General features: G+C 44.0%; 1 protein-coding gene across 9 annotated transcripts in view; it reads right to left on the reverse strand.

Annotated features, from left to right (window-relative positions):
- Window positions 1–547: 547 nt before the first annotated feature.
- LOC311063266 (uncharacterized protein) overlaps window positions 548–16862 on the reverse strand; it is a 151760-nt gene continuing 135445 nt past the window's right edge. For all 9 annotated transcript variants that reach the window (XM_084082575.1, XM_084082578.1, XM_084082579.1 and 6 more), the window contains 7 exons: window positions 10642–10862; window positions 7950–8116; window positions 6947–6986; window positions 5389–5630; window positions 5043–5156; window positions 4768–4909; window positions 548–2118 (listed from right to left, as the gene is read on the reverse strand). In XM_084082575.1, coding sequence (XP_083938701.1) covers window positions 1745–2118; window positions 4768–4909; window positions 5043–5156; window positions 5389–5630; window positions 6947–6986; window positions 7950–8116; window positions 10642–10862 — 1300 coding nt within the window. In that variant the 3' untranslated portion in view covers window positions 548–1744. The remainder of the gene's footprint in view (window positions 2119–4767; window positions 4910–5042; window positions 5157–5388; window positions 5631–6946; window positions 6987–7949; window positions 8117–10641; window positions 10863–16862) is intronic.

Consider the following 16862-nt stretch of genomic DNA (forward strand, 5'->3'; position numbering starts at 1 on the left):
AAGAAATGTTTATTAATGAATACATAGATCTATTATATAGTATGTAACCAGAAATGTTAAAAAAGTTCAAACATTTCAAAAAAAGGTAGAAGTTCAATTACATTTTATTAAAACTGCAAAGTCACACACGTCTCAGTACAAAACACGTTAAAATAATTTACAACATTGAGGCCATACTAAAATCAATATAAAACAATGCATTATGAAAGTCACAAGGCACAAAGTCCACCAAATTATTTGCTCTTAATATACATAAAAACATCTCAATGGAGTTCACATTTGTTTGTTAATTTTCTTTTCAAATGGTGCCCTTTCCACGTCACAATTATAAACATATGTTTGTGTATGATATGTATGATAACACGGCTAATGGTAAAAAGATTCTACAACAGAGTATCAACTGGGGAAACTCTTGGCAACTACAAAATTGACTTTTGACTTTAAGAGTAGAGAATTGGGTGAAAGGGCCTTTCTGTGTGGAGTAAGCATGTTCTCCCCGTGTCTCCTAGGGTAGTTAATACCCTCACAAAAAACATGCAGTAATCCTGGTCTCTATAGACCAATTAATTGTTTACTAACATTGAGACTGGATGCGCAGGTGATTGTTTCACGCAATCAATTTCCAACCTGTTGTTTCGGGGTGCGCTAGTTTCAGCACACCCCAACCCCCTCTTGTGTGTTGGCTAGTGTGGCACGTCCTGGCGAGACCTGATAGAATGGGTTTCATTTAGCGCTTACTGGTTGCACGCATACTGGTTCTTATCAGTGTGACGTCGTCTGTTAAGGGGTCTATACTGCCTCCCCCTGGACAGCCAGGGCGCCTGACGGAGGGGAAAGGAACTGGTTGGAATAACGCGTTCCTTCCATGCGCTACGTCCTACCGGGGAAACTCCCCCCTGTCAGGTGATAAGAAGCGGCCTGCTCACTCCTCATGCATTGAAGGAGGCATGAGCTCAGTTCGGGGCTTTCCCCAGGCTGTTAGAGGGAGAGAAGCGCCTAGGATTACAAGATTAGGCAATTGGCACTGGGTGAAAAATGGGTTACAAAATTGTGGGATAAGAAAATAAAAAAACAAATAAAGAATATAGAATTGTAAATCCATGCAACCTCAACCAACAAAAACAAAAACAAAACATAAATCCATCTGCAGTAAATTACATCTTTACAACGTTGCTTGTGTTTTCATTCACAGTTTGAGTAAGACAAGGGCACTTCAGAGTAGGCCAACACAGTAAAAACCTCAATGTTAAATTAACTCTGCGTCTGAGAGTACAAATGTAACCAAATGGACCCGCTGCCTTTGAGGGCCATGAGATGTGAAGTGAGCCTGTTGCCTTTCCATAGCAGACCTTCTCACAACGCATTGCAGCGTACTGTTGTGAGCGTTCAGAAAGGCATTGTAAATAAGATGAATACAATGTCGGCTTTGAAAACACTGGCCGACTTATTATGACTTTATGACTTCATGTCTCTGAAGCCTCAGTCTCTCTGAGGGAGCTGAACATCGGTAGCGTTAGCATGTAGCTAACAAAGTATCACAGACAGTAGAATGTGACGTTGCCTTCCAAAAGTAATAAAACAAATCACCAATAAACGTTAACAGACTATAATCTATTATGTCACATCACTGCATGGATTCAGAACTGTGCACGGCCGCATCGCGATGCGTCTTAGAATCGATTATTTTCCATTCCTCTGATTTCTAGTCATCAGACAACATTAGGATGTTCCTATAAATGATAAATCAAGGTTTGTCCAAACCCAGTTCATGGTGAAGGGTGGGATCTAGTTGATGAAGTCCAGTGATCATCATCAGAGATGCTTTGTTCCCTTTCTTTCTCACCATGTCGATTAGTTGTCGTGCTTTTTCTTCTTTGCATTTCTCTGCTCTGACCACATCCATCTCTTCATCGTTGAGAACCTCCTCTTGCAACAGTGTGTCCAGCAGACCTTTGATCACGGCCTCCGACACTCGTTTGACGAACTCGATACGAACAGAAAGCAGCTGCTTCGCTTCCTGTAGGGGAGTCTTCACTGTCGACACAGAAAGCAGCGGCTCTGCTTCCTGTTGGGGTGTCGACACGGCTGGCTGACTTGGTCTGGTGTCTGGATGGTATTCTGGAGGAAAATAATGCATTGTTTTCAGTTACAATTAATATACATCATACAAACAGACAGACAGACATTTAAAGGGCTAATTTATGGTTTGAGAGACCAGTGTGGAACAACATCTCACTACACGTCTCACATTGTTTTGAGCATTCATCCTGTATGCGACTCACCGTCAACATTGCCAGAAAATGTAAACAAGGAAGTGAATGTGGTCTAATCTAGGATCTTACTACTTCTTCCCTTTATGAAGTGTCCGCATTCATTAGTTCTTCCACAGGTACATGACACCATCAGCGGAGATCCTCCACGACACATTTTTGTTTTGTCAGCTGTTGTTCATTGTGCGACGTGTCAGTTGACATTTGTCGCGCAAAGCATGCATTGACCTTTGCAGACAGGCTGACAAAATGCACAACAAAGGCACAACAACGGCGCTAGCCACAATACGGCCCTGGATTATTATGTGGTTTGGGGGTTATATTAAACAAACCAATTAGTGTGCCATTGCCTTTAAGGACAACTTAAGGATGCACTTTGTGTAAGCCACAGTGCTATCTTTCGTGAGTTTAAGTGGTGAGATCAAAAGAGCAAAGAGTGCTTGCCTAGCTTTGTGGCTGAAGTGAAAGCACGAGAGCGAGAGCACTTAGCAGCATTAATGATGTGATATAATGATCACACAAGTAAAACAAAAGCTCTCTGCTCACAGAAACCACATTGAATGGAGAGATGTTCAAACACAAGTACATGGCCGTTACTACAATCACTGTATGTCCACCAACATCTGTGATATACAGAACTAAATATCCGCCATTCCTTTGCCGGGTCAAACACAGATTTCACCATTGGGATTTTATTACAGAAAGTACACATTGTTACGTTTAATAGTGTTTTTTCATCATAGCACAAAGCAAATGTTAAATCTTGTACTGCAGGTAGCTGCAACAACCATCATCATGTGAAAAAGGAAAACAGGGCCGGCAAATATTCAAAACTTTCCACGATTCCATAATCATTATACTGTATGCCCAAAAGAGGGACGCCAGGTTGAAAGCAGTTTAATGATTTGCTCACAAGTTGTCATCTGCTATTCGGACCCTTTAAGGTTTCATGACATCAAATTTCTTTTTTTTTCATTTTTTCATTTTTTTTCTTTGAGGTTTTCTGACCTCAAAAAAAGAACTTTGAACATTCAGTGGATTTTCTGTGGTCTGGGGTTTTCTGAATAATTAGGCTCAGAAATGTGTTGTGATTGGCCAGTGGACTTTGACGTCACAGTCCATTAATCTGCGCTGTGGTGCTGCGCGAGAAAAAAGGACGCTTCACCGGCGCTTTTCAATGTTGTAGCGCCCTGCTTCTAAGTTCCGCCGTTTTTCGCAGGTTTTTTTTCTTCACGCCGTTTGGTGCCCCCCCCCCCCCCCCCAAGGTTGGTGCCATGTGCTGCGCTGCTTTTATCCACCAGATTGGGACCTTCATGGCATGTTTTGCACCATCACGGTGACGAGTGCCTGTAACACAGCCAGCAGCGTGCTGCGTGCCAGTCGCACGACTGACTGTGTGTGTCAGGATTCGAGGCCACACTCACACAATCACGTGCAGCATGCGTCCCCTCCCCCTCCGCCTAATGGCTGTGTATGGGGCCGACTCGTGCTTTAGCGTGATTGTGTGAGAGTGGCTGAGTTGGTACGTGAGAGCGCTTCCCTTCGTCTGATGTGCCGCGCAGCATGCATTTTGACGACGCATGCGCACCTGTTATGTGCAACCCTGGTTATTACAGTCTATGGAGTCCCACTGATTAGTCACATTTGATTTGTCTGCTGTTGCCACTATGCATGCATGTCATCACATCAGTATCACTGACTTTAACGTTTGTTTTAGATGACGATCATGTCTTTATAATCATTAATATGATTGGCATCACCTGGGCGCTGTGTGCGCTGTTTCATTTCCCTGAAGTTAAATGACAGCATGAGTGTTGGACAACACAGCTATAAGCTGCATTTGTCAGTTATTGAATTTGGGGAAAGGATTAAAAAATGCCTCTCCAATCAACCTGGGCACGTGGAATCCCTGTATGTGAGGCACAAGAGCAGTCTCTGGAACATGCCATCACCATAGATAAATAAGTGGTGGCTATTAATCAGGACATTGTAGATTTAAAAAAAAACTTTCCATACAGAAGACAGTGATGAGTATTATAACTATCTCTAATGAAGAATCTTTAAGGGTGGTGGTGGCTGTCTATCAATGTTATCTCCATGGTCTAGAATGGAGTCCGTTTACCTTAACCCATTTAGACCTGCTGCCACCTATACGTTGTTATACCTTTGAATCCGGGAGCCACCTCTGTGTCTCATTAGTTGTTGCTATACATATACTGTAGCAACATCATGTTGTATACATTTTTTTAGTAAGAATTTGAACATTTTCAGAAATCTTAGGTTAGGTTTTAGAAGGCGTTTTTAGAATCGGCCTCAGGTCTAAATGGGTTAACATAGGCCTATAGAACATGTGAAACGATGTATAAATGGTCTAAATTTAACCACAACATCCTTATGACATGTCTATACTAAGTTTCTCATCAATCCAAACGCTAAGATAGTTATCATGCAGAGGATAAAGTGTATTAATAATTCAATAGCATAATTATGCCTTTACCTTCCAGTTCAATTTTTCCCTTCCAGACTTCTTCATTATAGGGTCCCAGTAATTTCAACGGAATGACCTCTTCATTGAAACCCATGTCCACCTCAAATGTTGGAGGGAAATTTGGTCCATAGTTCTGAAGATAAACCCCAGCCTGCAAATATAAATGACAATTACATTGTAGTAGTAGTAGTAGTAGTGGAAATGAAAATACATGATCAGTTTGCGTGACTCACACTGTTTTAACACACAAACTCTATAATAAACTCAGTTTTAATGTGTGATACCTCAGGTTGTACTTCATGTACTTCAGTACATTGCAGCCTGTAGTCATGATATGGGATGAGTACACAGTTGGAGGGGGTCACAATGTGTTCATCCTTGTCATGCTTTTTCTTCACCTACAATGACACCAACACAACTTATCATAACTGGACTTTTCAGACACATATACTATACTATAAACGTTGGTCTTACATTTGTTGTTCACACACCTACAGACTTGCCTCTGGTTGTATTTTCAAAATCATAATCCATGTAATGTTTTAGTGCAATATGTCTAAAGATTTAAACTCTCTGAGATGTTAGTTACTTTACTCAACAGTTAACGTCTGCTAACAAAACATATTTTACCTCTTCGATAGGCTGGTTGGCCGGCAGCAGAATTACACTCAGTTTCCGTGTTCGACGTCCTGGTGGTCGACGGAGCAGCATAACTTGACCATACGTTGGTTTTATGTAGCTAAGAAGCCTCCACAGGAGCCCGTAAAGAGACAGGTGGGTCACATTTACAACCACGTGAGTCTGGGTCACTTTCAGTGGTTCTAAGAGGTTCCTCCCCTCATCTGTGATGTGGACCACACAAAGGCCATCACCTGTGAAAGGTTTTTGAAACAATTATAGATGGTAAACAAAAACATACATGTGATCCCTGTATTTAACAACATGCATATATCCATGACTCTGTTGTCAGATGCTTTCATAAAATATAATAATGATAATAACTAAAGCTGCAAGCAGCAATGACCGGGCCCTCACACCTCTGTCCACATTAGGGGCAAATATTGACCAATTATAACAGGGAGCAGAGCTAAGTAACTCTAATGAAGGACAAGGATTTTCAACCGAGTCCAGTGAGACGACTCATAACTCTGTAGAACAAATTATTAAAACGTTGCGGAAAAACAAATAAAATATGAAATATCAGAATAGGGGGCGGAGCTAAGCAACAGCAAAGAAGGACAAGGACTTTAAACCGAGTCCAATGAGGCGACTCACAAGTGTCTACGACAAACTGTTCAAAGGTTATGGCAAATGATAGAAACTATGAAATATCGACCAATCAGAAGAGGGGCTAAGTGACGCTTTTTTTCTTCTTAATTTAGAGTAGGCAATACTTTTTTACCTCTTTTTCTCCCCAATTTAGTCGTTATGCCAATGAATTCCTCTCCACACACATTACTGTGTTGTCACTGCTGTTATCTCCTACTGACTACCTGCCAGTGAGGAGCCTCCACCGGGAGCCTTCGTCCTACTCCTCCCACCCAACACTCCCAACTGACAGGCTCCACCCCCAGCCCGTAGGAGTACATACAGTGACATACAAGTGGCTTCCCTTCCTAGAACACGAGCCAATTGTTTTTTGTGTAAAAGCCCGACAAAGCCAGTTGCACCACAGTGGATTCAAAGGGGGTGGAGCTAAATAAGAAGGACTCTAAACCAAGACCAATGATGCCACTTACAAGTGGCTACGACAAGCAGGTCAAAAGTGTTTCTGGCCAATAGAGCGTGCCAAAAATCCTGAAGGGGGCGTCAACAAGTGTCTTTTGGTAGCAGCAGACATCTTTGAGGGGTAAAAACCAGGTTGACTTAACATTGCCCAAAACAAACATGTCTGCGCTACTATGCCGCGCCCCCCGTGGTGATGACGCGTTGGCACGCTCTATATGGTAATTTAAAAATATCGTCCAATCATAAGAGGGGGCAGACCTTAGTAACACCAATGAAGGACAATGACTCTAAACCAAATCTAGTGACGCGACGCACAAGTCTGTACAACAAACCGTTCAAAAGACAAGACAGGGTGATAAAATTGACCAATCAGAAATAATCAAGAACTATCTAGAAATAACAGACCACTGAATTCAGCGTTTGACCAATCATTATCAAGCATTCAATCAGAGATACATACCTTCACGTCCCGTCTGGGATCTTGCATACGTGTCTGCTTTCTTAAAGACAAAGAAGAGAGGGAAAGGGTATCATTATAATTGTAGATCTGCGTATGAAGATTGAGGATGCTATGAAGTGAACACGATCTACATCTGTTTAACATGTGAGTTTCATTCTCACCTCTCATCTCATCTAATTCCCTGCCTTTCTGAACAAGTGACCCGACTAGTAGGACTCTCTATTGCAGCAACAAGGACACAATCCCCTTCCTGCTTCCCACCCATGAACTGTATTATAATCTATGTCACCCAGACACACCTTTATTAATGTATGTTATCTTTAGTTTCACCAGGTTATTCCCAATCATTTACTGTATTATCTCTTTTTCAAGAGATACCTACAACGTATTAAATGTAACTTATTACAATTACCAGTGTAAGGAAAATGAATAAGTGCTACAAAGTAACTACAGCAGGTAAACATCAAACCTAGCATCTGTCTGAACAACAAACCATCTAGCATAGGTTACTTGGGTGCAGTACGTTAGTCCGACAGCGCATTCCTCCGACAGCGCATCGCTCCGACATTAAACAGTAAACCCGAACCAAACCCGCACCCTAACCCTAACCGCACGCGGATGCCACATAGTCGGAGAAAAGGTCTGTCGGATTAACGCATGCCTCCCAGGTTACTTAGCATCTGTGGACAAATATAAATATCATCAGAAACTAGGCACGTTCCAAGTACATCATCATCTACATTACAGGATGAAATGGCAGTGACTGCATTGTTATTTTCAACATTAGGTTATTGTTATTGTCACTGTCGGGTGTAAAACTTGTCAATGATAGCAGATCTACAAGCTTTCCACGTGTTGCAATGCTGATGCGTTGTGAGCTTGCAGGTTGGCTATTTTTGCTACCTTGCTGTGACACTAGTATGTGAAGTAGGACATTCATTTACGGGGGGGGGGGGGGGGGCATATACAAGGTTTCTGCCAACAGCAATGATTATATTCTGACCTGGGATGGGTGCAGGATGGACCTCAGACTGTGTTCCATGTGAAGTCCAGTGGACTGACAGGCAGAGCACAGGTCATAGTCAGGACACACTGTACACTTATACCTGATCCCCACAATGCTTCCCTCACAGCCGTCACAGTACACATCAGGGTGCAGCATGCAAGGATCTGGCAAACAAAACAAGAGACATGTTTCAGTATACATTAAGTCCATTACTAGATAAAGTGTTCCTCAGAGCACAGGTCTCTGCCAGGCCAGGCAGATAAAATTGCCATCATGGAATCATTGAATGGAGGTTCTTCCTTTGTCTACTGGGGGTGTGTGTTCAAAGTTTGTGTACAAATGTGTACACATTTGGGTAATATTGGTAGGAGTAGCAACAATAATAACTGTGTTATGCAACGAAAACGCAGGAGGACATTTGGAGGAGTTCTGTAATGATCCAACAAATCCAAGGGTAAAATAATTTTGATGTATGTATGTATGACCTACGGTTCAAGAGTTATAGACCAAAGTGTGAATCGTCCTGTTATAGCGCCACCAGGAGGCCAATTGGGGAGAAAACATTAAATCAACTAAAAGCGAGGGTAAAAAAGTGGGTCACGTGAGTCTTTTTGTTATACATAATAAACCAATATACATGTATGTATGTATGTATGTATGTATGTATGTATGTATGTATACACACACACACACACACACACACACACACACACACACACACACACACACACACACACACACACACACACACACACACACACTAATGTGTAGTGTGGCCATTCAGCCTAATCATAGTGATTAGGGGAGTTGAGGGGGGAATTTCTCACTCGTCTGTTTCTTTGTGCAAGCTAAGGTTAACAGAACATTGTAGTTCAATGACCGGGCAACGTGTTAATCAGTAATGAGAAGCCAAAATTAAATGCAAACATCCTTGTTTTTTCGTTTGTCTGAAACCCTCCCGTTTTGTCTCGGTGTGGGGACTGCGCCTATCCTGTAACAAGTTGTGGGAAACTGTGTGTAGTTAGCTCAGGCGGCTTGCAGTTTTTTCCCTAAGTTGTAACGTATGGTTTGTCCTCCTCTACGCTGTGCCGCCTTGTTCAATCACAAACTTGCACGTCATGAGATCCCTCTAACCATAGCGAGTGGTTTGACCAGTAGTGTGCTTGTGTTAGCCTTGTGCGTTCCACGCGAACGGGTCTGACCTAGCGATAGCGTACATTTGGTTGTGAAGCACACAATATCCTCCCTGTCTACGGCCAAAGGCTAGACGTAAGGACGAGTAATAGTATATATACGGCGGGTGTAGGGAAATATACCCCACGCTTTGCTAGCCTTTCACGTTGATACATCGCTTAGAGAGTATTGTATCACGATGGTTTTTGCCTGCCTGGATAGCGGTGTCCGCTTTAAAACGGTGGATTCACATGATACCTGCATGCGTTGCCTTGGGTTGGACCATGCACACATAGCACATGAGAACCCTTGGGAATGTGCACACTGCGATATTCTTGGCTCGGTTTCAACAAATGCCGGCCGCAGTCTCACAGGGGCCTTGGGGATAATGGCCGGGCCGTGGCTTCTGTCGTGGCCTCGCGACGCCACCTTTGGTTGTCTCAGTCGTCACTACCATTGCACCTCTAGAAGCCCCTCATGGAACTCCCCCAAGGACCTGGGTGAAGTCATGGTGACTTTCCAGCAGTTCATGCCTCCGGATGCTGGGCCAGTTCCTCAGGGATCCAGGCGGTCGCAGGCGTCCTGGCAGCCGCAGAGGCCTCTCGACTGGTCTTCAGCTGCGGCAGGGCATCTTCTGTCGGCCCAGCCTCCGAGACAATGACAAGGTGGCCAGGGGAGTGGGTTCCAGCCGCGCCGTCGACCTTTCTGCTGGTCGTGGCCGTGGCCGCCGGTGTGTCAGACATGATGCCGTTCCAGAGACCTGTAACGTCCAGACTGTGCTGCGGTTCTTGCAGTCATTGTAGGATGCAGGCCGGGCGGCGTCTACACTAAAGGTGTACCTTGCCGCCATCTCTGCGGGTCATGTTGGCGGGCCGGAGGGACCAATGGGTAAGCACCCTTTACTGCCCCGCTACATGAAGGGTGTTACGCACCTTCATCCGGGGCGGGCTCCTGTTGGCCATTACCTCCACTAAGAGGGCCAGTGAGCTCCATGCACTCTCTGTGAGTGAGGAGTGTTTGTGGATGGGCCCTGACAGACTGAGTCTCACCCTCTGTCCTAACCACTCTTTTTTGCCGAAGGTGCTGTCGGCCTACATTACTCCCTCGGGAGAAGGTGATGCAAGTACTGCCCGCAGTGTAGTTAGAGTAAATAGTACCTGGATTGAATGGTATGATATTTTATGTACTTCAGAAACATACAGAGGAACATTTGGCTTGACTTTATTGCAGCTTTTGCAGGATAAGATAGACTGGAAGCATCTTGATATCAGAACTAGCTCTTGCAAAGTTAGATCTCTCTCTCTCTCTCTCTCTCTCTCTCTCTCTCTCTCTCTCTCTCTAACTGTGTCAGGTACAGAGTCGGAACCACTAGGATACCACTGTGTGTGTGTGTGTGTGTGTGTGTGTGTGTGTGTGTGTGTATATATATATATATATATATATATATATATATATATATATATAATTTTATTATGATTTTGAACAATAATGGACAATGCTAAGAGCAGCTCCTCACCAGTTGTGATGGCACAGTGTGGCAGGTGTAGCTGTCTCACTAGCTGGCGGACAGACTTCTGAGGACACTGGATGTCAAACAGAGGACCTGCAGGAGTCCCTCCTGTTGAGGAGTCATCATCCCACTGAACAGTCCTTAGGAGGACGTCTCCTTCCCCTGTCGTTCCAAACACCAACCCTGTCACATTGCACTGGAACAGCCCAGCCCCGGGGAACTGGAATCTGTGACACAAATCATACATTGTTATTAGGTTTGTAACCATACATGTAACCGTGGCGAACCGTTTCGGTACAGGCTGTGTGGTTCGGTACACACGCCCGTACCAAATTAGTGGCCAAAAAATAATCATTTTGGATGTGGAACTAAAATACAGAGTTTCCACACAGACATATTAAGCTGTTGCACTAAACACATTCACAACAACACATTGAAGAGGAGCATTTATTCTTCTTACCTCACCTGACTGATCCACTTGTTACATTCAATGATACATCAATTAGCTAGTCTCTGTTACAGATCGTGGCTGTCACATAACAATTGGTGACCTATCGACTTATGTTTCCAGTCTGTGTTGGTTGTGTATTTCAGGACCACAATGGAAATAAGTCCAGGTACTTTTTTGTGTTTTATCCTGGAACTGCTCTCAATCTATCTGATAACTTGTCAATGCATTGTTATTGCTTTTCAAATAAAGTCAACTAAACTAAATGCAATATGTCACCATGTTGGTGTGACAATGTCAAAACGGCAGTCAGTATTAGTGGTTTGGTTCAGAATAAAATGAATTGATAACACCGGTGCGACCAATTAAAATGTTTAGTGACACTTGATAGAATCGTGGGCTCATGTGTGACCAACGTCACTTCTTTATGAGCATAAATCTGAGAAGGAGGCAGTGCTGTTCCATCTCTTGCTGATTGTGCATGAGAGACAGATGTGCATACGTAGCAGGTCTCTTCTAAATATTAATATAGAATAGCCTGATATTATCCATAGAAAACAGTAAGCAACACCTCAGGAATGTTACCGGTGGAGTTAAAAGTAACATCTATCAACACAAATAAAAGTAATGAACAAACATGAAGAGTCTCGCCGTCCGCTGTAGCTACGGGATTTGGTCCCACGTCAAGAATGTAAGATCCCCTCTTCTGAACATCGTATGAAAAATATAACAGTAGTCGTGGTAACCTACATATGTCTGTGGTTCGTAGACATATACGTCGCACTGGTAGGTCGCACTGGTAGTGAGCCATCTCTTAAGAGAGAACTTAAAACCAGCCATGGAGCTAGTAGTCTTAATGTTTGTGGGTAGTTTGTTCCATGCATCTGTTGCAGTGTACAGGAATGAACTTTGGCCCATGCAACTGCTAAATCGGTGAGGCACAAAGTCAGTGGAGCTTCCTCTGGTTGAGTACCTATGTACTGTGCTGACCTTGGTAAAATATTCATCTAGGTACTTCGGTGCAGCATTGTTTATAATCCTGTGGACCATACACATTTTTATTTGTATTACTCTTTCCCCGACTTTGAGCCACTTGAGGCTGTTGAAATGGGCTGGCAGAAGGTGAGTTCTGGGATGTAACTTGTGGATCAGTCTAACTAATTTGTTTTCCGAGGTCTGGAGTTTTTTTTTCAGGATCTTTGGGATGTTGGAGTAACAGGATGTGCATGCATAGTCGAAATGGCGTTGTAGCAATGCCCCTGCCAGTATTATTAGCACATTTCTATCTATGAAGGGCGATATTCTAGCAAGGAATTTTATCCTCTGGTTTACTTTCATAATGACTTTCAGAGCCATGCTCTCTCCAGATAAAGAGTTATTTAGTATGCATCCCAAATATGTTACTTCTTCCTTATCTTTAATTACCAACCACTACCGTAAGCCCCGGAGATTTCTTTAGCTTGGCTGTAGATCCAAACAGGATTGCCTCTGTTTTGCCCAAGTGAAGTGACAGCCTGTTGTCTTCTAACCAGATACTGACTTTGGATAATTCTGTGCTAAGCATTTTTTCTACTACTGATTTCTCTTTGTGTGAGACTAAGAGGGCTGAATCATCTGCAAAGAGAAACAGATTGCAATCACAGGCAGCCTTCATATCATTAATGTACAATAAGAAGAAGAGAGGGCCTAGAATACTGCCTTGAGGGACTCTGCATGTTAATGGTTGAGGTGAGGACACTGTGCCATTTACTCTCACCACTTGTTCTCTGCCTTCCAGGTAAGATCTTACCCATTTAGTAGCTGTGGTGTTGAAGCCTAAGGCCCCAAGCTTACCCAGTAGGATGCTGTGATTTACAGTGTCAAATGCCTTCTGCAAATCAAGCATTACCATGCCGCAGTACTTACCTAAGTCTACTTCTTTCTTTATATGGTCTGTGAGATATAGTAAACAGGTGTCTGTTGAGTGTGATTTCCTGAAACCGGATTGAAATTCGTACAATAACTTATGTGATGTTGTATAATGTTCTATCTGTTCATGTACAAGTCTCTCTATTATCTTTGATAGTGTGCATAGGATGGAAACAGGGCGGTAGTTACCTGGTTGTAATTTGCTTCCCTTTTTATACAGTGGGATTATTGTCGCCGATTTGAATTCCTGTGGGAAGTGACCTTGGTTGATGGATACATTTATTATGTGGGTTATGCAGGAAGTGATGACTTCTGCTGCGTCTCGTAGATATCTGGCTGGGATGTTATCGTGACCTGTTGCTTTTGTAGGATTTAGAGTTTTTAGCTTTTCTAACACTTCTTCTCTGGTTACTTCCCTAAGGGAGAAGGCCTCTGGCTTAACTCCCTTGTTTTTATAAAAACACTGGGAATGTAAGGTTGAAGATATGCCCTACACAGTCACACTGTAACAATAGTAAAATGTGTGCAGTGATGCTGTAAATAATATCATGATGTAGATACTATTTCCCTCTAAAATATGATCCATTATTTCTTTCCAAGCTTTGCTGATAGGTGTTGAGTTCCATATCAAACAATCTGTAAAGACTGTGACTACCCAGCTGTCACAGCTGTTCTAGACCAGTTGTTCTCAAACCTTTTCATGTCAAGTACGCCAAATTAAAATGTATTTATAAGTCATGTTTTTTTTCCCCTAAGATGTTTTGAAAACATTCAACAACATTAGCTAAACGGGTGTAACCAGTTTAAACCTACATATATGCATATATGCATACATTATATGCACAGAATTTGGTTTGCTGTGGGATTTTGTTATTGTATTATCATTTTCCCCGTACCTTACCAGAAAAAAATAAACGATTTAAAACTGAATTACGTTCTGAACCTAAATGTGTAAATACGTTACACCCCATCTATTGACTTCATGAGGTGTCATGTTTCCACGTTAGCCTCATAGCATAATTGCCTAAGTTATTTTTTGGCCAATTTGGCCGCTTGTTACATTCCAAAATGACTTCGGCAGGAAGTGCTTTTAAGTCAACTTTTTGATGTAAGCAGAAATTATATTTTAGTACCAAGAATTACCAAGAATTAAAAATTACCAAGAATTGTGATAGGCTGAAGACATAGACAATAAGGCAGGATGAATCAGCAGTGTTAGGAGAGTAGAGTTAAGGTGGCCTTACACTACGAGATAATCAGGGTCTGAAACAACCCTCCTGAGTATCAGGGGGGCGTGTCTACCCCAGCCTAGATCGGGGTCGAATCTCGGGCATAAATATGGTCTAGTGTGAGGGTTCATAGATCCAATCTGAACCCTCCCCAGTTGCTCATAGGACGGTCTGGGCCGCCCGACCGTTTTCAAACGATATTTATCTGGATCACTACTGTATGGAACGGCACACACACACACACACACACACACACACACACACACACACACACACACACACACACACACACACACACACACACTGCTGTCTGCTCAGGCTCCCCGCACTCACATGCTGCACTGTCTGTTAGGCCCCACTTCTTTATGGGTGCTTTGAAGCAGCCAACCCCGGTGCGTAGGGGGTTCAGGAGGGTCCATTGCTGGCGAGGTAGGTCTTCTCCTTCAGCGCCATCTCCAGGGTCCCGGATATGGTGGTGTATGCGTGTCTGTCCTGCCGACTCCCACTCCTGCTTCCATGCCGCCGCCAGCCAGGCTTTAGTTGACAGGTCCTCCGGGATGGAAGTGAGCATCTCTTGGGCCGCCAAGTTGTATGGGTGGCGGGACTTGAGTCTGCTTGGAGGTGTTGCCATGGTTGTGGTGTCATGGAGGAGGTGCCAATCGTGTTCCTGGGCTTTCCTTGCTAGGGCGAGGGTGGCAGCCTCTCGCCGTAGGCTGGCTGGCGCAATTCCTGCTAGGACTGGCAGGTAGACCACAGGGGTGGGTTTCAGGCAGCCAGTTATGATCCTCAGGGCGTTGTTAATGGCCGCATCCACCTTCTTGGTGTGTGGGCTTCTGCTCCATGTTGGGGCACAGTACTCGGCAGCAGAAAAGACGAGGGCTTGTGTGGAGATACGTAATACCTTTGCGGAGGCACCCCAGGTCATACCAGCGAGGCGACGGATGAGTGAGACCCTTGAGGTTACTTTGGCCCTCACTTCCTCGAGGTGTTGTTTATATGACGGAGTCCTGTCCAGGCGTACGCCAAGGTACTTTGGGGCCTGTTGGAACTCCAGGGGGTTGCTGTTCACGGAAATCTCCAACTCCCTTGTCGCTTCCTTGTTGCAGAGGTGGAATGCTGCGGACACCGTCTTCCCAATGCTGAGCTGCAGGCGCCAGCTGCGAAGGTAGGCAGCCAAGATGCCCATGTCCTGGTTTAGGCCCTCTTCCACCGCCTTCCATGTTGGTTGTTGCAGCATGATGGCTAGGTCGTCTGCGTACCCGTACCTTCTGGATGTTGTTGCAGGTAGGTCAAGGATGTATATATTGAAGAGCATTGGTGAAAGAACAGACCCTTGTGGCACCCCGCCACAACGAGCCTGCTACGCTGGCCGTCACTGGTCTGGAGGATGAAGCTGCGGTTTGACAGCATCTCCATGATGAAATTGACCATATGACGGTCCGGGATGGTTCTCAACATCTTCAAGTGGAGTCCGCGGTGCCACACGGTGTCATAGGCGGCGGTCAGGTCCAGTAGGACAACCCCTGCTTTTGCTTTGGCCTGGAAGCTTTCCTCAAGGTCTTGCGTGAGCAGGGTTACTTGGTCCACCGTTGACCTGCCCCGACGGAAACCAGCCTGTTCCCTCGGAAGCTGTGGGTCTACTACAGGTTCAATGCGGCTGTGGATCATCCTCTCCAAGATTTTAAAAGGGACGCAGAGCAGCGAGATTGGCCTGTAGGCCATGGGGTCATCCGGGGGTTTGTTGGGTTTCAACAGGGCTATGACAGCCGCCCGTCTCCATGTCCTTGGGAGTTTGGACTTTCGGAGGCACGCCGAGAGGAATGCGCACAGCCAGGCGGATGTTGTTTCGCTCTGGTGGATCACAAACTCTGGATGGATGTTGTCGGGGCCTGGTGCCTTGCCTTGTTTGAGTTTGGATATGACATCCTTGAGCTCGGTAGATGTAAATTTGCCGATCAAACTGACTGACTGGTGATGACATATATTTTCACTTGTCATTCCTTCATTTATGTAGGCTATTTATTTTATGTTTACCAAACCAATAATCCAGGTGTTTTTCTGCATCATTTCTCTGTCTGATTAGCAAAATGTTGCAAGTCTCTCTGTGTCATGTCACTGTACAGTAAGTTATAGAGAAGTGTCTCTGTGTCATAACACTGTACAGTAAGTTATAGAGAAGTGTCTATGTGTCATGTCACTGTACAGTGAGTTATAGAGAAGTGTCTCTGTGTCATGTCACTGTACAGTAAGTTATAGAGAAGTGTCTATGTGTCATGTCACTGTACAGTAAGTTATAGAGAAGTGTCTATGTGTCATGTCACTGTACAGTAAGTTATAGAGAAGTGTCTATGTGTCATGTCACTGTACAGTAAGTTATAGAGAAGTGTCTATGTGTCATGTCACTGTACAGTAAGTTATAGAGAAGTGTCTATGTGTCATGTCACTGTACAGTGAGTTATAGAGAAGTGTCTCTGTGTCATGTCACTGTACAGTGAGTTATAGAGAAGTGTCTATGTGTCATGTCACTGTACAGTAAGTTATAGAGAAGTGTCTCTGTGTCATAACACTGTACAGTAAGTTATAGAGAAGTGTCTCTGTGTCATAACACTGTACAGTAAGTTATAGAGAAGTGTCTATGTGTC

Source organism: Gymnoscopelus microlampas, assembly GCF_963454915.1.
Source record: "Gymnoscopelus microlampas genome assembly, chromosome: 16".
Lineage (NCBI taxonomy): Eukaryota > Metazoa > Chordata > Actinopteri > Myctophiformes > Myctophidae > Gymnoscopelus > Gymnoscopelus microlampas.